The 22,174-nt window shown below is 37.4% G+C and overlaps 1 protein-coding gene across 1 annotated transcript in view; it reads right to left on the minus strand.

Moving 5' to 3' along the window:
• LOC113061811 (synaptotagmin-9-like) overlaps positions 1 to 10,892 on the minus strand; it is a 42,636-nt gene extending 31,744 nt beyond the window's left edge. The window contains exons 1-2 of the mRNA XM_026231253.1: positions 10,322 to 10,892; positions 1,017 to 1,479 (exon numbers count right to left, since the gene is read on the minus strand). Coding sequence (XP_026087038.1) covers positions 1,017 to 1,479; positions 10,322 to 10,469 — 611 coding nt within the window. The 5' untranslated portion in view covers positions 10,470 to 10,892. The remainder of the gene's footprint in view (positions 1 to 1,016; positions 1,480 to 10,321) is intronic.
• Positions 10,893 to 22,174: the final 11,282 nt, after the last annotated feature.

The raw sequence follows: 22,174 nt of genomic DNA on the forward strand, positions 1-22,174 counted from the left end.
GGAGTTAAAGACAATAATACTGGATATGAGTAAAATAAAATTAAAAACAATCTCTTACCAAATAAATCCTTTCAGGCAAACCTTTGATACACCATCATAAAAAAGCCAAATTAAGGATAAAGGAATAAAATAATCCTCTAACAGATCAGAACCAGAATTGAAATCTGTTTTATAGTGACACTTTGCCAATGTAAAAGGTATTAATTATCATCTTATTTTGTGTTTCATAATAAATAAACTCATCCAGGTTTGGATCAAGTGAAGGGTGAGTAAATTATGACAGAATTTGCATTTTAGGTGAACTGCCCCTTTAATTCGTTAACAAGATGGCATGGGAAGTCATGGCCCAATGGTTAGAAATTCGGACTCACAATCGAAGGGTTGTGAGTTTGAGTCTCGGGCTGGCAGGAATTATAGGTGGGGGGAGTGCATGTACAGTTCTCTCTCCACCTTCAATACCACGACTTAGGTGCCCTTGAACAAGGCACTGAACCCCCAACTGCTCTCTGGGCGCCGCAACATAAATGGCCGCCCACTGCTCCGAGTGTGTTCACAGTGTGTGTGTGTGTGCACTTTGGATGGTTTAAATGCAGAGCACGAATTCTGAGTATGGATCACCATACCTGACTGAATGTCACGTCACTTTCACTTCACTTCCACTTTCAAAAGCAATAATATAAAAGACAAAAATGGAACTAGTAACAATTTTTTTTTATAAAAAGGTTCATATAAACAGCTGTAGGTTGTTTCAAAAGAATGGATATCTTCCTTATCCAGGAATGTTCTTGACATTTTATGTTGTAATTTTAAAATGTGCAAGAAAACGCTGCAAGTCTATGGAATTAAAATTGCCCAACATTAAAATGAAAAAGTTGCTTCATGAGATCATTGTCCTGTACTGCAGATGCACTTTGTGATAAACTCTGATTAGACATCAAACTGACCTCTCAGCCAGTCCTACTGTTGAGAGACTAACATTTTACCAGAACATACTAAATTATAGAAGGTTGACTTACCTGACACATGTCGAGGAGAGTTCTGTGATTTGCCTCTGCGTTCGTAAGTTGCCATGGACACCATTTTCTTGAGTCTTAGACTCCACCTCCAGCGGAATATCAGGTGAAGTGTGGCTTATTTTGAGAGCTGCCTCGGGCACTGGCATTGCAGGAGGAGATCCTGGAACTTCCGGCGAGACTGGAGTGGCCAGCAAAGTAGTCTCTTTTATCACTGAACTTTGAGTAATACTCCGGCGGTCGAGGGTGGCGTCCACCTTGGTATAGATGGGACGGGGTAGAAGGGGCGGAGGAGGAGGATGAGGATGTTGATGAGGGGAGTCGGCATGACCCTCCTTGGTGCCTGGAGAGAGGCCTTGCTCGCGCCATGGGATCCAGCACAGTTTCCATGAAACGAAGATAGAGACACCAAACAGGGCCAGGCCACAAGCAGTCACCACCAATGACAGCAGACTAATGGATATTTCTAAGAGAAAGGATTGAGTGCATACAAAAAGAGAGTGAGACAAAAATATAGGCCTTTCAGTCCTGTACAAACTATTCAGATTTGATGAATATCTGGTTGTCACTACCAAGAAAAAAAAAAAAAAAAGGAAGAATTGTTTGTAAAAATGCAGTTGTTCCTGTCATAAACAAGTCTGTGTGTACACAATGGAACATATGCATTTTGTTTCAAAGTGACAAGTAAAAAATAAATAAATAAATAAATAAATGTAACAATGCCTTACAAGTAATCTATCGAGCTATCTATACTATACATAATACATATGACGTTAGGTACGTTTAAATTTTCTTATAAATAAAACTGTATATAATATCACACAGTGCCACGGGTCCACTACTGTGGAGTGAGGAGCCAGGAATGGAGGTAGACGAGGAGTACATCAATCCACAGAAGTTTAATGATCACAAGGAACAAGGAAAACTCACAGAGCACATGTAGACATAACAATACTGGATGCCGAACTGAATTACAGGGAACTCTATATAAAATTGTGACAGGATCAGGAAATTATGAGACACAGCTGGGATCAATGGAAAATAAATGGGGAACACCTGGAAAAAAAAATCAACAAAATTAAGACAGGATCAGGAAACTTATCAAATAGAGAAGGAAGACACATGGGGAGCAAAACACACACAAAACATGGAACAAAGTCAGACATTACTCCCCCCTCCCAGAAGGTGCATCCTCGTGCCACACAACATCCAACGGGAAGGGTGGGTGTGTGCTCTTGAGGTCTCCCAAGACATACATGGTATGGCAGGTTTCCAGAGCGATACCCGTTCACGGTGCTATGGTAGATCAAGACACCCAGGAGACCATGGCAGATCTGGCAGTTTGGTGCGCCATGGTGGATTTGGCCATTCGGGAGCCATGGAGGATCAGGAGACTTGGGAGGCCATGGCGGATCAGGAGGCTCGAAGAGCAATGGCGGATCTGGCAACCCAGGTTGCCAAGCCGGAGCAGGTAGTTCAGGAGGCCAAGGCAAAGCAGCCTCTGAGGCCGTGGCCCCATCCCCCGTCCCTACAGCTGGAACACCTTCATCCCCCTACCCGAATATTTGGGGACAATTATGGGGCTGAACTCGGGGACTGGAGCCCTCCCTGGGCTTAACAGGGGAATCAGGAACCAAAATTAATGTATCATAATCGAGTGAGTACTGGAAAAAGTGGTACCGGTGCATCCCTACTTAAAACTGTATCCTCTGTGCCTCTGTGCCTGTGGCAAGCTGATGAAACATTTACAGCTGATGAAGGAAGTTCAACCTCTGTTGGGCCTTTTTCACAATAGAGTCAATGTGAATATCCCACTTCAGGTACTGAGAGATGGTTGTGCCCAGGAACCTGAACCTGATCAGCTCTAGTGCTGATAGTGTGTGTGTTGGATGTGAGTTTCCCCAGCCTCACTAGCTGCTGCCTGTATGTCAGGAAGCTGATGATCCACTGAGAGATGGAGGTGGGCACAGAGAGTTGTGTGAGTTTATTCTGTAAGCAAACTGCAGGTTTGTCTTTCAAGTAGTGCCAACATCTCTTAAATGACGTCATGACCATGCATGTTAAAGCAACAGGTCTCTAGTCATTAAGTCCTATTATTTTTGGGTTATTTGGTGCAGGGATAATAGTGGAACATTTGAAGCAGGAGGGGACTTCACACAGCTCCATGGATCTGTTGCAGATCAATGAGAAGATGGATGATAGCTGGACAGTAAAGGCTTTTTAAGCTGGAGAGACACCATCTGGGCCTTTGGCTTTCCTTATCTTCTGCTTCCTGAAGACTTTGCACACATCTTCTTCATAGATCTTGAGTACAGGCTGAGAAACAGTAGGGGGAGGGAGGGGGATGGTGTTGATGGTTGTGCTGTGAGATGGTCAGAGCAGGTGTGGGTTGACAGACCAGGCTTTTGCTTTTAAAACAGCAATAAAAAAATTCATCCAGTTGTTGACTGGCCTCAGTGCTGGAGGATGGGGTCACTGACTACACTGATGTAGAGTCATTACTTGAAAGCTATTTAGATTTTCAGAGTAGATTAACTTTCCCACTCGTATCTCCCTATTCAGTGTGTTTTTGGCCTGTTTGTACAAGTCTTTGTTCCCACTCCTGTAGGTGTCCTCTTTGGCCTGGCGAAGCTGTTTGAATTTTGGTGGGAACACACATGTCCTCACAGAAAATGATGTAGGATGTCACAGTGTCAGTAAGCTCATCCAGGTCAGTAGCTGCAGCCTCAAAAAACACTCCAATCAGTAAGTCCAAAGCAGGCTTGTAAATCTTGCTCTGCTTCAGCAGTCCATCTCTTTATAGTTTTTACTACAGGCTTAGCAGATTTGAGTTTCTGCCAGTAGGCTAGTGCCATGTGGTATGCAGCCTTTAAAACAGTGTAGTGGTCCAGTATATTGCTGTAAATGGTGGGGCATGTGATGTTCTGTCTACATTTAAGCAGTTCACAGGTGAGATTGGCTTTGTTGTTATGTGTGTGTGATCTGATCGGCCAACAGTTCTAGTGTGGTGCTCTCTCACACATCAGGAGGAATGTACAGACTCACCAGAATACATGAGGAAAACTGAGTTTATATACTTAGGACACCATTAAATCTTTGCTTTTAGTCTCTAGCTGTGTTTCTGCTATTAGCCATGTTTTTTGTCATCACTATTCTTTGAGCGCGGTTGCAGCGTGCTTCAGACTGCATGCCTGCTGCTACTTAGCCACGATGAGAAGGAACACAACCTTGTCTCATCAAACTTTATTTCTTTTCTTTTCCGTTTGAGAGTTTCGTGTTCTGAGTTAAGTTTTGTAACGTCGAGCCTCCAACGCCTGACCGTTCAACTTTAACCAGCCACACAACTGCACCTTCAGCCAACGCCCCACCACCAAATTGAACTGAATCGTTTTAAACGGTTCGCGTCTCCAATATGCATTAATCCACAAATGACTTAAGCTGTTAAATTTTAATAATGTGGCTGAAACTCCCTCTGAGTTAAAATAAACCAATAAACCAATATCCCGGAGTAATTTATTTACTCAAACACTGACTGAACTGCTGTGAAGAGAGAACTGAAGATGAACACCGAGCCAAGCAAGATAATGAACAAAAGATTGACTCATCGGTTTTCGGATCACCAGTAGTTATTTTGGATAGTTCGATTCAATCAGGCAAAATGACAATGTTGCATGATGTTTAATCAATGAACAAAGAGAAAGAGTAAGGAGCGTGTCTAAGCTTCGCAAAAGCATCCCATTAGAAAATTGTGGGATGGACCAACTCAGCTCTTGTCTGAACAAATTCAGGTTGCTTGATTTTTCACCATGGCTTGAACTTACCTTCTCCAACACACTGCTAGCATTCTTGTCATCCAGAACTCAAAATGATCTGTTGAAATTTTGTGACTGCCAAAATCTTCAAAGTCTTGCAAATAACGATACTCTTAGACAGGGAACTACACTGCGACCTGTTGAAGTTACATTGCAACCTTAATTTTTATGAGGTCGCAAATGTATCACTGATAATTTTTGTACCTATCTTATGTTTTAGGCAATATGCTATGATTTACTATGAGCATTTATTAAAACAGAAATGTGTATTTTAAAAATACGTTTTATAACGTACTCTGAGCATTCAACACATCAAGTTGGCTTCAGCCCCGCGATGCGGGAAAACTGAACTGAGTAAGCTGGTTACTCGCGCGCTCTTAAACAAGTTTAAACAAACAGAAAAGGATGGGAAAGAGCTTAATTCAGCACTACAGTGTTCAAGGTGCATTCAGAGACACGTCTCAAAGTCTTCTTGATTTTGTACCAACAAATAGGCCTACATACTAAATATGTCAAAATACCGTTTTGGAAAGTGTGTTCGAAAAGTCTGTGGTTATGTCTTAAGTGAAAGTAAAGAGTTGGAAAGAAATCGGATGTGTATCATTATAATGGATGCATTGTCTCTTAAAGTGACCGCGCCTAATTTACTAGCTCTGCTGTCGGTGTCTTTAAAAGGTTTACAGTTAATGAAGAGAGCTTCCAAATTTGGGCAACCCATCTTGTTTAAAACTGTTAAAATCTGTAAAAATGTCCAATGAAAAAATCAAAATGCTCAAATGTCGGCAGAAAGTTTTTTTTTTTTTTTTTTTTTTTTTTTTTTTGGTGTGCTATTTCTGATGTCCAGGAGTTTCCTAGTAAGCTGATCACGAAAATATTGCTTAAGACTTTCATCACAAGAATGGTATATTCACTCCATTCATTCACAGCCATTTAGTATGAACATGTTTGAGCAGCCACTCAAAAATTAAAGAGTCATTTAATGTTCTTGAATGAAGAAAGAGGCTATAAATCTCCTGTCAAATACTACCTTTTACTCAAATCTCTCATATAGACATTATAGTAGTATCTTCACCTGTTTTACTTTGATAACCACTTCCTTTCCATTTATAAAGTGTCCTGTTCCGATTTCCAGATATCATCTGCCTTGCTTCCTTCATTAATACAGCCCCTATTGAGCACACTGTATTGCACTGACCCCTAACTGAATGCATATTCTAAGCCACTGCAGTTAGAAACACTGCTATTGTCCCTGTAATGATTGGCCTTAACCACCAGTCACTCTAATGAAATCGCTGATCTTTAATTAAAACCAGGAATTTAAGTTAATTACAGTATGAGTAAGCAGTATAAAGGGAACCCTCACACAGTTCACTCAAAGCAGGTGATATGTTCACTTAGGATGGACAAAATGGGTAGTCCATGCAACCACGACATAACCATGACATGCAAGCCCCTTTAATAATTTTCTCAGGAAGTCAGGGATCAGTCCAAACACCCTTATTGTTTTTTTTTTTTTTTTTTTTTTTTTTTTACCCCATTTTAATAAAAGTAGAGTTATGAATAATAATAAAAAAATATATCAATTTATTCACAGTACACAACTGATGAATTACACAGTAAGAAAGAATATATATATATAAAGTGAAACTTATATATTATATTCATACATTACACACAGACTGATATATTTCAAATGTTTATTTCTTTAATTTTGATGTTTATAACTTAAATCTAAGGAAAATCCCAAATTCATTATCTCGAACAAACAATGTTATTGCAAAAGAGGCTTGCTGTTCACAGAGCTCTTTGTCCAAGCACATTAATAGAGAGGTGAAGGGAAGGAAAAGATGTGGTAGAAAAAAAGTGTACAAGCAGAGCTAAAGGCCAGTGTCAGAGCAACCTGGGCTCTCATAACACCTGAGCAGTGCCACATACTGATTGCCTCCATGGCCACGCCACATTGCTGCAGTAATTTAGGTAAATGGAGCCCCAACTAAGTATTGAGGGCTGTACATGCTCATACTTTTCATTTTCATACTTTTCAGTTGGCCAATATTTAAAAAAAATATTTCTTTGTATTGGTCTTAAGTTATATTTTAATTTTGAAAGATACTAAATTTGGGATTTTTCTTAGTTGTCAGTTTTAACCATCAACATTAAAATATATAAACATTTGAAATGTATCAGTCGGTTTGTAATAGTTGAATAAAATATACAAGTTGCACTATTTGAATGGTATTAGAGAAATACATCAACTTTTTGATGATATTCTAATTATATGACTAGCACCTGTATGTATATATATATATATATATATATATATATATATATATATATATATATATATATACACAGGTGCTGGTACCAGGTTGGGTGCGATTCTATCACAGTGCCAGGGTACAATGTCTAATTTGTACCCATGTGCTTTCTATTCCAGAAAACTGAATGCTGCTGAACGTAACTATGATGTTGGGGACAGAGAATTGTTGGCGATGAAAGCTGCATTTGAGGATAGAAGACATTGGCTTGAGGGTGCAAACTACCCCTTTACAGTACTAACTGATCACAAGAACCTCGAATATCTTCGCACAGCAAAGAGACTCAATCCCAGACAGGCAAGATGGTCACTCTTCTTCACTTGCTTCACCTTCACTGTCACCTATCATCCTGGTTAAAAGAATACCAACAGTTTGAGGAGGATTTAACCCCTGCTAATCCTGAGGCCATTATGTCCTTTCAAGTCTCTGTAGCACTCATTCAATGGGATCTCATGACCCAAATCCAACAACAGAATGGGAATGTGGGGGATTGGATTGGGGCTCTGTCATAAGGCTGTACGATTGTTTATACACTAAAATAAAAATTTCCTCACCATTTGCAAAATTCTACTCCAATGAGCAAAACACCTCCACAGATTTGCACAACATTACACACAATGGGTCTCATTCATGAAACACGAGCAGAACGAATTTTTGTGTAAATCGCGTGTAAAGTGGTTTTGGCGTAAATTTTCGGATTCATTAAAACGTTCGTATTTTCCAAATGTTAGTTGGTACGAAAGAAATCTACACCTGCTCCCAGCCACGCGTAAATAGTGCGTTTAACTTCTGAATGTTTTGCTCATTAATACGGCTGCATTTTAATTCACCTTAATCGGGTACATATTTACACAGCATTTTGAAAAAAAATATTAGGCTATATATATTAATTACATACGGTTTTTCTTTTAACTTTTATTATGAGAGCCAGTAATAGGATCTGTAATATGCTTCCAAACTTCCTTTTTTAGGACCTCATACGCCGCTTGAAAATTAAATGTGGCGTTTTGAATGAACTTCTGATAATAAAACTTCAATTTTTGCAGCTGAGAAATGTTTCTTTTTCAGTCGCTTTTGAGAAGACATGTTGAAATCCTTCGTTTGGTGTCATAATATGATGCTCATATATAGTTGTCAGTCGGATTTAATGGGCGTGATTTATGGCAATTGAGAGTGAGCGTGCACGCGCGTCCCATTTACGACTGATTGGAATTCATTAACACACACACACATTTCACTATCACATCTGACGTTTACGAAGTTTTTGTGAATCAGGAGAAGAGTTTTCGGGAAGTTCTCTTTACGCGCAAATCACTCAGATATTTACTCGTATATTTACGAATGTTTCATGAATGAGACCCAATGTCTGCTTCACCCTTTTTCACACATCGAAGCATCCTGGGCCTCCATAACACCTCAGCAGTGCCACAGGCTGATTGCCTCCATGCCACGCTGCATTGAAGCAGTCATTTCTGCAAAAGGATTCCCGACCAAGTATTGAGTGCATAACTGAACATAATTATTTGAAGGTTGACTTTTTTTGTATTAAAAACGCTTTTGTTTTATTGGTCGGATGAAATATGCTAATTTTTTGAGATAGGAATTTTGGGTTTTCATGAGTTGTATGCCAAAATCATCAGTATTAAAACAATAAAAGACCTGAAATATGTATTTATGTATGTATATGTAATTCTATTTTTTTTTTTTAGAAGCACTGCTCTTGTTACTCAATATTTTCCCTTGTGTAATCAAGCCCACTCTTAAAAAAAAATAAATTATAATAAGTTGATCATCTCTCCTCCAAAAAAAAAAAAAACGTTTTCATGGCATTCAAAGAAAGGTGACCATTTCGGCACAGTGAGACACTGGATAATGATTGTTTTGCTTCTTTTTTTTTCACTCCGGCCGATTTTCTAATTATAGTTTACACAGCCACTTGGTCTGAATGTCTTGATTTCCCATGGAGCTCCCATATTGGCGTATAACTGGTCAAGTGCATCTATTTGCTTATTTAATCACATCCAAGGTATTTGAGAAGCATAAAATACATTACTGTTGAATTTCTGCTGAAAATATGAAGGGAACCATCTAAAACTGAAAAATAATTGTTTGTCAGATAACCTTAGCATCTTGCCAGAGCTGTGGCACATGAACATACTCAGGGCATATAAAAGCTGTTGTCTAGCCAAGATAATGATGCCCAATCCTCCTTTCTCTATCCTACTTTCCTCTCTGCACTATGCTGACCTATAAACAAAAGTGAAAAATAAATAAATACTGAAGAAACTTGCCATTTGGCTGGTTACATCATATCTACATGTGGCAGAGGTTGTACAGTACTGTGTCATTGGGTGTGATAATATATTGACCAACTGTTCAACCACCAAACAAATTGCAAATGTGTGCATGAATGTATGAAAAAAAAGAAAAATAGTAAAAAAAAACAAAAACAAAGAAAAGAATAGCTGTCAATGCAGCCATGGAGGCATGGGTTGTGAAAGTGCAAGTGAGATGCCGATATAGCTTCTAATCTTGAGCTGGTGTGCTTCTATTGGGGGAGGGGATTCCATTTTGGCTTACATATTAGCTTGATGACTGTTAGATCTGATCTAACTTACCCCGTCATACAGTTAAGACATGTTTCAAAATAGTAGTATTGTCCTATGCAGAGGGCAATGCAGTTAAGAAGGTTTGGAAATCCAGACTAATGATGACATATATTCGTCAGAAAATCTGGAATTTCCATATCACAGAGTTCCTCTAAGGATCATGCAAGAATGAAATATGGTTCTGATGCATACAGTATATTGCAACTGTTAATAAATAAATAAATAGGCCTATTACAAACGGTTTATTTATTAATCTTATTATATTTTTGTTAATTTAATTAGTCACATGATATATATATAACAGTATTTGAGTCTATACACCAAACTGAATCAACACCAAATATCACAAGTAAAGTATATCACAGTGAATGCAATCGACATTCCTCACATCTTGAGGATAAAATTGAATACATTGTTGAGCAACAAGTCAATACTGAATCAAATTAAAAAGAATCGACTATGTAAAAATACAAACGAAGTTGCGATAGTACTTTATTATTTTCACATAGTTCCTGATCCTGATGGGGAAAAAAGCGCATGCAACCGTTTCGTGCAGGAGTGTCGCCTACCTGAGTCCGAATTCCTCGGCCTTGCAAGGTCTCGGAAATAATAAATGAAATCCAAACAGTTTTCATTCTGAACCTCCCCCTTAGAACAAAGATCCGATAAGAGTTCTAGCGCTTTTTGACAAATCTCGTCCTCTCTGTCGACAGGCATTTCCCACCAGCATCCTTCTGGATTGTGGAGCTTCTAAAGCGCAATTCCCCCACAGAGAAACATCATCTCGCGGACAGTATCCCACTCTCACGGACAAATCTGACTTTATTTAACGTGGAGATGCCTCCGTCTTTTTTTATAATTAGTGGTATTATTATTATTCGCAGTTTGGACACGGTGAAGTTCTTGCGTGATGGCAAGCCAAGTCGCGACGCGAGTGGAGTCAGCAATCAAAAGCCACCGGTTGAGTCTTCACACACACGCGTGAACTAAAGTGTGTCGCTGTCCACGCTCGACGTGGTGCTGAAGAAAGTGCGCATGCTCACAGCCTTAAAGTCACGTAATTACTGATCACGCTTACTTATTTAAACAACGGTTAAGAATCAATTTATATAACGAAGCCAGGAACTACAGTTTTCACACATAAATCTGTGGTGTAACCAATTTTGTATTTATTATTATTATTATTATTTATTTTATTTTTTTTACAGTAGTAATAATTACTGGAGGTACTATGAGGTGTGAAGTACATAGAGCGTGGCTGTCATGTTTGTTTATTTATAGAACATTTTCTCAAAGCTAGTGAAAAGCTTGGCAACAGGGGCGTCGCTAGGCCCTTTTTAGGGGGGCTTCAGCCCCCCTAAAAAATTATTTGATTAATTAATTAGTGATCGCTTCAGTCCCCTTTAAAAACTCATTTGAAACGGTGGCAAGCTGCATCAAGTTCCGGCTCCTCCCCTGATCTGAGTCTGCACGGATTCAGCGCGTTTTTCAATCCACAGGGGCGCCGAGCAGAGCGAACATCAGAGAGTACAAGGTGTGTGTGTGTGTGTGTGTGTGTGTGTGTGTGTGTGCGTGTGTGTGTTCTCGCATCCAATACCAATACGTCTTCGCTGCTTTCACCTTCAGCCTTTATCACAGTGTGACAGTTGTTTTTTCTTCCAACAAAAATGAAGCGATTAACACCCATGAAAACATACTTTAGAAAACGATCATGATTTATTTTAATTTACTTTTTAAAATTGAAAACATATTATTGTGTATTTCGGCATTACATTATGCAGCCATGCAAAAGAAATTATTAACGACACACATCATTGTCTGAAAGTACTGAATGGCACAAAGAGAGAAACATCATGTGGAGATATTTTGTTTTCTATTATTAAACATAATTTTGTATTAGGTAATAATGAATCATTAGTGTATCATGATACATATATTAGAGTAAGAGTAAAGGGATCTGTGATTTTTTTTTTTTTTAAGTAATTGATTTATAGAAGTGGCAAATTGATAATGGTGTTATTTTTAATAAATTGAAATAAATATAGAACAGATTAAACATATTGCCAATAGACAATTACATTAATACATGTTTTGTCTATATTCTTAATGAATATTAGCTGGTTAGTTAAATGATTTGAAATGAAATACATTTTCAGGGGCTGACTTGATGTACAGTATAACCAACCATATTGTTGATTATAAAGGCTAAAAAGCTAAAAATTTATAATAATAATAATAATAATAATAAAATATAATTTTATATTTCATTGTAGATGGATATACAACATTTTTTTGTTGTGCGGGAGTAGGTCTGCAAATGAGCAACAGTCAGGTGAGAATAGAACAGACAGCCTCACACACACACACACAATACCACTGTGTTCCCAAGATTCATTGCAGTCATTGAACCCTTATGTTGTTTTAATATTCTGCCGATTTCCACGTACATTTCATAAGAAAAAGCAGTGGTATCATCAAAGGATAAACATGAATGTCCTAATACTGAATCAGTTAGTCTTTATTGTAAAAAAAATAAATAAATCTACATTCCCAATTCAAAATTTTCCAGTGACTGGTCACATGTAAAAAACTGTATTAGTTTTTTTTTACAGTGTTATATATGGCTCAGTCAGTACTCCTACTCCCATATATGAAATACAGGAAATACAATGGAATAGTGGATTGCAATAAGGTTAGTAGTATACAACCCTACCCTAATAGTCAAATAATATTTTTTAATCATACCCTTATTGGGGGCTGAGCCCCCCTAAAATCAAAATCTTAGAATCGCCCCTGCTTGGCAATATGTTCTATCTTGGTGGTGTTTGCCTTCATCTGGCAGGATGTTGTGGTGATTTGCATTAATTAATGAGAAACTCTTGGTTGACGGTCTGGGAATGTATTAAATATCAATATGAGTGGCCACACGGATGTAAAACAATGTAAAATAAATTAAACATTTCACTTATTTAACGGATTAATTTTGCAGATAATTGACACAGATATAGTTTATCAGCATTTTCTAGAATCGTATAAGGCAATGCAAATTATGAACTAACCACTTAAACTCTAGAAGCTGGGCTTTTTAAATATTTAAACAAGTTTGATATAATTGTGTGTTTGTGTGCATGTGTGTGTGTGTGTGTGTGTGTGTGTGTGTGTGTTTCAGTTTATAGATTTAACATTCAGCTAGCTTTTGATTTATGTGTAGAAACAAAGAAAACTATAAAATTCTCAGTCCCAGTATATTTAAGACAACATCGATTAAAATACTGTGCCAAAGTCAAACCTCTTTTTCTTCTTGTCACCCGCAGTCTGCATTTTCCAAAATACTTTCTTGAAGTGACAGTGGGTTGTATAAGCCCAGTATGTACAGAAGTGCACAGATCTTGTCCAGGACCAATAATGAAGATACATGTACCTTGTTGGAGAGTAACGTCTGAGCCTTCATTACATGCTCCATTTAAAAGAGAATACATAATATATAGTTATACTGAGGTCATCTTTACAGATGCAAATTTTGGAATAAAAAACAATAAACCTACAAGAGAACAAATTATAAATTGTATGTTGCTGACTCCAGTGTCATACGATAGCTTTGTGTGAGGAATATGTTATAAATACAAGTGAACGCAAGCCTCATTTGAAAATTCAAAACTAGCCAAAAGCCTGTGAATGTTTGGACTAACCTTTGAAACAAAATAATATACTTTAAAGTAAATGCTGTTTTTACTATTAATTGCAATCACCTGATGCATACTTCAGGTTTTAATATCAGATATTATTCTTATGAGTATTGCAACTATTTATCCCATTCATAAACAGCACCGATGACACTGGGTCAAATACAGTTTTGACAGTTCAGAGCCACCGTACAAGTGAACACCAAAATCCATAATGGCGATTGTCAAGTGGTCTTTTATTTAATTACACCCCACTATATTTCCATAATATATAATTCAAGTTAGTTGATATACTGTACACATAGGATATGATAAAATATGAAATAGAGGACATCTTTGTTTGTCAAAGCATTTAGCTTTGAAATGGTTGGTTAAAAATTACACAAATGGAAAGCTGAGAATCTCAGTGAAGGAACCCAATAACCCATGTTAATGGCAAGAAAATACCATATGCGTTCAATAAAGAAGACAGTTTAGCTTTAATAAATCATTGTATTCATAAAAACAGTATTGCAAACTAAACTGATTATAAATAGATTTGTATTTATTATTATTATTATTATTATTATTATTATTATTATTATTATTATTATTATTATTATTATTATTTTACAAATATCAACAATATATTATGGTAATTAGTATTGCAACTATTATTTGTTTATTTGGTTCATAAACAGCATTAATGCCATAGGATATAATATACTCCCACCATCTATCTATTCAGGCTACTACTACTAAAGAAACCAAAGGTATTTTAACAGTGTAATATTGCTTCACAGAATGTCACTCCGGGATAAATCCCAGGTTACTGTATCTTATGACTATGTATAGAATTTAATATATTCTTAATTGGTATGGTGATGTTGTCTAGATGTTGTTTAATATGTAAGAGATTTTAAAGAGATGTTTAATAAACACTGAGACTCAGATGCACAATAAAAGCAAGATTGCAGAGAACACATTTCCCTGATGAAGGATTGTAGTCTCATTCATAAGGTGTAGTGTATAAACCTTGAGAGATATTCAGGAATGTCAGTCAACTCAAATAATGAATCATACACAATGGACTAGTTATGTGTCCACTGTGCTTCCCTGTCTATGGCCGAGACAATAGAATGGACTAATATTTCACAATATAAAACCATACATTAAAATAACCCAAATTCATATCAAGATTTATCTAAATTAGAGTGTTGCTTTGAAAAAAAAAATGAATAAGAGAACATTTTTACATTGTGAAATCAATAAATATATAAATATAATAAATATAAGTCCCCATTTAATAAAAATTTAAAGTTTTTTGGGTGTTAGTATCAATATGTTAGTCTTAAGGTTATCTAGTGTTCGGTGCTCAATTTTTATAATTATTATAATTATGGCAGATCACTGTATAGTTAAGTATTTATTTAAGAATCTGGCTATACGTATCTGCCTATTAAACACATTTTGAAAATGGACCCTTTCTTGAAAATTGCTGCTTTCTCTTCAGTGGAGTGCAGCCTAACCCTCCCCAAGGCCTGTCAACACCATGATCAGACCCCCAGCTGAGGGCTGACAGAAGTGAAGCTGCCAACCCTGTCAGTGGTAGGTTCCTCATGAGTGTTGTAGGTTACTGCACCTGTTAACCTTGCTGCTCACTCTTTGGGGATAATGTTCACACATCTGGTTGTGTGTGTGTGATGTGACAGTGTCAGTGGCTCTGACAGCTTGTTTCATAGCAACAATCACTGCAGCCTTGATGAATACTTGCATAGGCTTTTTTCTATACAGATATCCCTAGCCTTGACATATAGCTTGTTACATCAAATCTGTTTGTGCAATGCTGTCTTTCATGATGCAAGCAGCTCTCAAGAGTCACAAAATGCCACATCATTACGTTTACTGAATTGCAGTTTGTCCTTTTTTTCACAAAAACATTATGCTCAAAAGTATAAGATCTGTCTGGAGCTATTCAGCCAAGCAAAGATAGTCTCGACAAAGTCCTAAAGAAAAACATAAGGAAGAGCTACCAGCCTCTATTGAACCACTGAAATGGATTTCATTCAAATACTTGAGCACTCTGTTGGTCACTGATATAATTTATTGAGCATTTTCGTGTAAGTGTCTAAGTAAATATATGTACTGAATCAGATAAAAACTAAATCCAGCCACTGATAAAAGCCCTCAAAGGACCCTGCAAGGACTCGTAGCATGGTGATGTATGGGGAAAAAGACGAGTCTGTCCTGTGGCAGTTCTGCAGACATAGTGTTCACTGACCAAATAATATGCAGAAGAGATTTATGTCATTAAAGACATTTCATCCACATATTATCACCATTTATTTATTCTTGTGTCATTATTTCTTTGGTGGAATATGAACAAAGACAACTGCAGAGTGTCTAAGTTGCTCTTTTCCATACTTGCATTGGTAAATGGGCTGCTGTGCTCAAAAACTGACAAAAAAGGGATGATATTGTATTATTGCTGTATTATGATTTTATGCATTTATTTATATATGCATTTACATATATTCAAAATTTCAGGCTCATTTTTCAAACTTGCCAGTGTGGACATTCTTCTTGTACATTTTGCAACAATTTCAAAGGGAGATGTCCAGTGAGCGATGTTAAAAGTGATTTCAGTTTTATCCGAAACAGATGTGAATCTGGCATGGTTTTATTAGGGTTTTTATTTTTCATTTTTTGACTTGTGATTCATGAGTGACTCATACCCAAACACAGACAAAATAATTTACCAGGTGAGCTACTGAGTATATTTCCTGCTTCAAGCCATATATATGTTGCTAGTAATGTGATGCGAATGTGAAAACATACTCGTTTACAAATCATGTACTATGGGAAAATGTTTTGAGTTAATGACTCAGCATTGTGCAAAGAACTGTAAAAATAAATAAATAAATAAATAAAACTACATAATTCATCACTGATATGCCCCAGTAGTCAATATTTATGTAAATATGAATAAAAGCAGTTGGTGTTTTACTGCCACCGGCATTCTTTTAAGCTGGAAACTGCAGTGATTTGTGTGTAGGCAATTTATTTTTTTATTTTTTTTGAGTTTTGCAAAAATGTATGTAGATTATTTATAGAATATTGTATATAGAATTTGATTTCAGAGGACATAATAGTTTTCTTTAACTAACAATTTAGATCATTTAGATGCCATAGGTGAGTCAGTACAAAGTGAAACTGAAGTACTGGACAATACCATATTGAAACGACCAACATTCCAAACAACCTAGATTGTCTCTATTCTTTGAGCTGATATCCTGAAAACTGAAAGTGCAAACAGTGTGGAAGGGAGATCCATGTTTCCAAATTAATAATTCATAAATAGTTCATCACTTATTAAAAACTCTTGTTGTACTCACTGTTGTACCCATGACATGGCAGGATGGATGCTTATAAAATGAAAGAAAGAAAGAAAGAAAAATGGCTGAAATGCTGTAGGTTTTCAGTGCAGAACTGCTATTGTGTCATGTTGTATGCTAAGTATATATGTATACATGTAATGACTGAACTTGTATTCAGAAATGACTACAGTCCTTGACTGTCACACTTATGTTTTACTGCAGAGTCCAGAGAGATGAAAATTTATATTTTCATAGACAGGCTATGTAGGTAGGAAGGCAACAAGGAATGTATGAATCTAACGTTAAGTAACATCATTGAATCACTGGGCAAGAAAACTTCCTTAGTTTCTGTACACAGCAATATAGAAAGCCATATTATTTTTTGCAGAGGTATTTTCTGCTTTATTTATTTATGTATTTATTAAACACTGTACAGGACTGATATGCATGTAAAGGTCTTTAATTGAGTTTGTTTTATATATTAGCTTGCAGCTGTATCAGGGCACCTTGATGAATAAAACAGTTTTGTCTGTGAATATTAAGGGGATGCAGGTCACATACAATGTGCCGTGACATCAGCAGTCTTTATTATCTTCAATTAATGTTGTGTTAAACTTTCATATCTAAAGGGCCATGCTGAACAGATGATTGACTGCTCACAGTGAGAGTGAGCTGCTTTATTTCCCTCATACTCTATGTGCAGTATCCAAAAACCTTGTTCTGAAACAAGATCGATCATATTTCCATTAGTATTCATGTGTATCTTTATATTAGGCCTATTTCACATATCAGGCCCATTAATGAAATGCCACCAGAACAAATTGATGTGCAAATTTTTCAAAATATTTTTTTACTTAAGTTTTTTATGGCCACTTTTGGCCTTGTGGACTTCAAATTAACTTAAAAACACAACACATACCTGTATAAATACACAGTAGATAAATGTGTTCAAGGGCATGTAAGTAGTTATTTATGGCAGATGAGTGAAACAGTGTTCAATATTAATATATATATATATATATATATATATATATATATATATATATATATATATATATATATATATATATATATATATAATGCTAAAATGCTAAAGTTTAATTCAAGATAAACAAATGAGAAAGGTATCAACTTTATTGTGAATATATTAAAGGCAATAGCATGCTGAACATCCTGACTGTGGTGTTATAATAATTTTCATTTCCTTGGCAGATGTAGTGAACTATACATAAACTAGCCCTTATGATGTAGGCCCCAAATGTCCTGAGGAAGAGGTTGTAAAATAATGAATTCACTAAAACACCCTCTGAGTCTCCCTGCACTCTCAGAGTGACAAAAACAATAATAAAACATAAAATGAGCAGAAATTTGTACAACCTTATCTTTAGAAATTAATAATTTAACATATACAATAACAGTAGATAACAGTAAACTGTTCTTCTTTTGTTTACTGAATAAGCTTGCAATGATGCAATGTTTGTGTGTATGTATATGTGTGTGTGTGTGTGTGTGTGTTCTGCCAAGTGAGCACTAGTAAACCCATTAGGTGGCTTTGAACAGCAGAAGGCAGCAATTAACCTGGGTCAATTTATCATTCCCACACTCCTCTGTTTGACCGCCTCTTCTCATCGGCTGCTCATTCCGGGGGAGCTTAAGTACACTGCCTGAACAGAAAAAAACTGAATGGAATTAAGGATGAAGGACAGTAAAAACTCGCTTCCATTTCAACTCATGAATATTTCATCTCTAAATGACCAGTAAGAATCTGTTAATATGTGAGAGACCAAAACGCACATATCTACATTTATTCAGCAACACAATGACTAACATGGGACAAATGTCCTAAGGACTGTGGCAAAACTACACTCCAAGAAAAAAAAAAAAAAAAAATCTATGACATTCAAGCAACAAACTCATATCATGATATACCTAATTAGATTTATTAAAAAAAAATTAAATAAAATATGGACCAAAATGCATGCCGACATACAGAGTACATACCGTACATACAGTACACAACCTATATTTATTTAAAGTAATTTAAATACTGTTTAAGGAAACATTTCTCATTGAAATCTTGAGATCTTGTCTGTAACTCCAGAAGAGAAATGTGAGATTAGATAACACATGCAGTATGAGAGGAAAGAGGCAAACATCACTCTTTTGTTTTCCATTTAATCTCATTGTTTTCTATGGGGAGTATTTAAGAGATCTTTGGTTATTATTATTTTTTCTTTCCTATGGGTAAAGAATTTGGTTTTATTTGTTTCTTTCCTTGTGTTTTACAGTGCAACTTAATTATGAAAATTATGAAAAGTCCTTATGCTTTTTAAGAACAAGCTGTATGGTAATATGATATAATAGCATAGTAGCATAATAGTGCATAAAATGATTATGTGGACGCAATGCACTCCAACATATTTATAGGGCAGCCTGGGTGACTCTCCAGTAGAGCAGAACTATTACATTCAGTTCTCTTAACATATGCAGCAGAGACCGTAGAGGCTTGTTAGGGAGCTGAGATGCTATTCAAATCCTGATAAGCGTAAGGGAGTCACCTGATGGGATGTTAGCTATGCTGAGAAATCCCCACTGCACCTCCCAGCTCTAAGCTCAGCTCTGGAAGAATAGATCGATGGTCGCCTCCTCCTCTTGTGTGTGGGATTTCAACTTCATGCTTAATACACACACATTTATAACAGACCAACAAACACTTTTACATTTTGAGGGAAGCTGTTGCCACAGAAACACATGCTGATGCGAGCCACAGGCGAGAATGTTTTATCCTGCGAAGCAACAATGCAGCCGAAGTCTGGAAAACTGATGCTTGCCCACTCTTTATACAGCCAGAAATAGATTTCCAGAGTCTTGATATGTGTGGCGAATTCTACTGTCATCTTGGAGGAGCAATTTCACCTAACTGCTAATTTTTGGATTGGTTTTGATCTCCTGCATGTAATTTGTTATTCCATTCATGACACATTACAGGTAGCATTGCCAAGCTGTCAAAGGTGGTGCATTTCTGATTTCACTCTAATATACAAAATTGGTACCTTTTCCATGTCTCTGTGGAACACACATGAGCCGCTGGAGCTGAGTGTTGTTGTCATGGTGATGTAAGGCTTGATGAATGGCAGCGCAATTGTGAGCTCTTATTTTTAATTTGTTTATTGCGAAAGAACCTAGTATGTCTCTCTCTGTCTTCATTCCATGAGCTCCAATTCATTATAAAATGATGAAGCATATTTTCCTCTCAGACAGCCACTTCTTTCTAATAGTGTTCAGCTAAACATGCATGAACATTCACATATTTAGCTACGATTCACTGGTAGTCACACCTGTAAATGTGGCTTTATTTTCATCTATTCTATTCTTAGTTTCAGGGATACTAGTTTAATTTTCACAATTTAAGGATCACATGCAGGAACTTTATTTTTGACCCATATGTTAATTTAATCTTTATGTAGAGTGACATGTAGAGTGTGTAGCCAGACAGATAGTGATCTACTATATTAACTTGTTTTTATGTAATGAGCAGATTGACCAGATCTGCAAACCACGGCTGTGTGGGCCACCATGGAGTCACCAACAGCAGCTGCTCCACTCTGTCCAGCCGTATCCTGGATAGCACTGCTGGAATTAGTCGAATTGGAGGAAAAGCATATAGCTGGTCATGGGCCAATCGTGAGTTAACGCATCCAAGCCTAGGGGCGATGGAGGGTACAGGGAGAACTACAGTCATGCTTTCCCACTTCCCTTCTCCAAATGCTCGCCACATAAGGCTCACCGTTTGGGGGTGTCACCTCCATTCCCCTTGCTCTAGGTTCTGAGAGCAAATCTGCTCTGAAGTTCAAATGTCCAAGGACATGAACCACTCGGATCGACAGAATCTGTTCTGAGACCAAAGAAGAATATTCGTCGCCAGCCTACACAGGGGGCGAGAGCGTAATCTTCATTGATAAATCAAATACGACACAACCACAATGTTGTCTGACCTGACTAGTACATGACGGCCGATCAGCAGATTCGAGAAATATCAGAGAGCTAGAAAAACTGTTAGCAATTCCAATTTTATAATATACCAGCCGCGTTGTGTCGCCATCCATACTCCATGGGCTGGGCATCCTTGACAACAGCTCCCCAACTGGTCAAAGAAACGTCTGTCATGACAATCTCACTGGAAACACAAAACCCCAGCTGAACTACAGTTAAAGGAATTTGGCCGACATCCACGGTTTTTATTGACATAACACAACTCCGTGTCACCGAAATTGATAGATGTAGAAAACAACAGGGTGAAATGTTTGGCTTTCCCTCCACCACAGAAGTGGGCGCATGTGAAGTAAGCCCAGACGGATTACAGGGGGTGCCCCTGCCATTAGACCAAAAGTCTGAGGCACAAACTAACCATCACTGCACGACCTGCTTTGAAATGACCCAGGCATGACGTGAGAGACCGAACACGCGGGAGAGATAGTGTAGCTGTCATCGCTTGAGAGTCCAAGACTATTCCCAGAAAGGTTTAGAGGGTATTAAACCCCTTTCTGGAAATTTGTGCATATGCTCAGGCTGTTTAGATGATTCAGCACAAGATCCCGATGTGAGTATGCTTGAGTCTGCGATTGTGCTAAATCCAGCCAATTGTCCATATCGGTGGTAAACAGCCACTTTTTTTTAACAACAAAATAGCGATTGTAAAAACCTGACTCCATCTCAGAGATGACATCTGCTGCAGCACCGCGATTTCCTTGGTTTAACAACCATGGGAGATTTCCGCGGCAAGGAGGCGGGCCTTTTTGAACTGAATGGCGTATCCTTAACAATTATACGTAACACCCATAGAAGAGGAGTTAACACTGCTCGAAGAAAAACTGCAGAGAATGCAAGATGGTTTCCTAGGGCACAGATGATTTGCTTTCCTGAAGGAATTGAAATCTGAGCAAAATAGCGTGCGGCACTCAGGTATACTATGCGTACGCATGTGTAGGGCGGTGCCAAGCGCTATTTGGCCAATAGGATTGGCGAGATGGTATAGGGCTTCAGACATTCGACACACCGAAAGGTGTTCCCATACGGTGACGTCACCACAGCATCGAAGTGACCTATCAAAGGGAACATGGTTTTTGCTATCAAGTTTAATTTATTTTAACTGATTGCATGTATATTCGTTTAGACCCACCCTCTCATAGGTGTAGAGTTCAGGGAAAGAGAAGACAAGCAGCAGGCAATAGATATGGGTGGCTAAAGAGTTCAGTTCTGATAAAATCTAACATTTACAGTTGCAATCGAAATTACTCAACCCCCTAGAGACTGCAGTACTTTACAAATACAAGCTTTTCTGAAGATCCAGGATAAAATAAATTTTTTATCTATAACAGTTCGC

This window comes from Carassius auratus, chromosome 43, assembly GCF_003368295.1.
Source record: "Carassius auratus strain Wakin chromosome 43, ASM336829v1, whole genome shotgun sequence".
Lineage (NCBI taxonomy): Eukaryota > Metazoa > Chordata > Actinopteri > Cypriniformes > Cyprinidae > Carassius > Carassius auratus.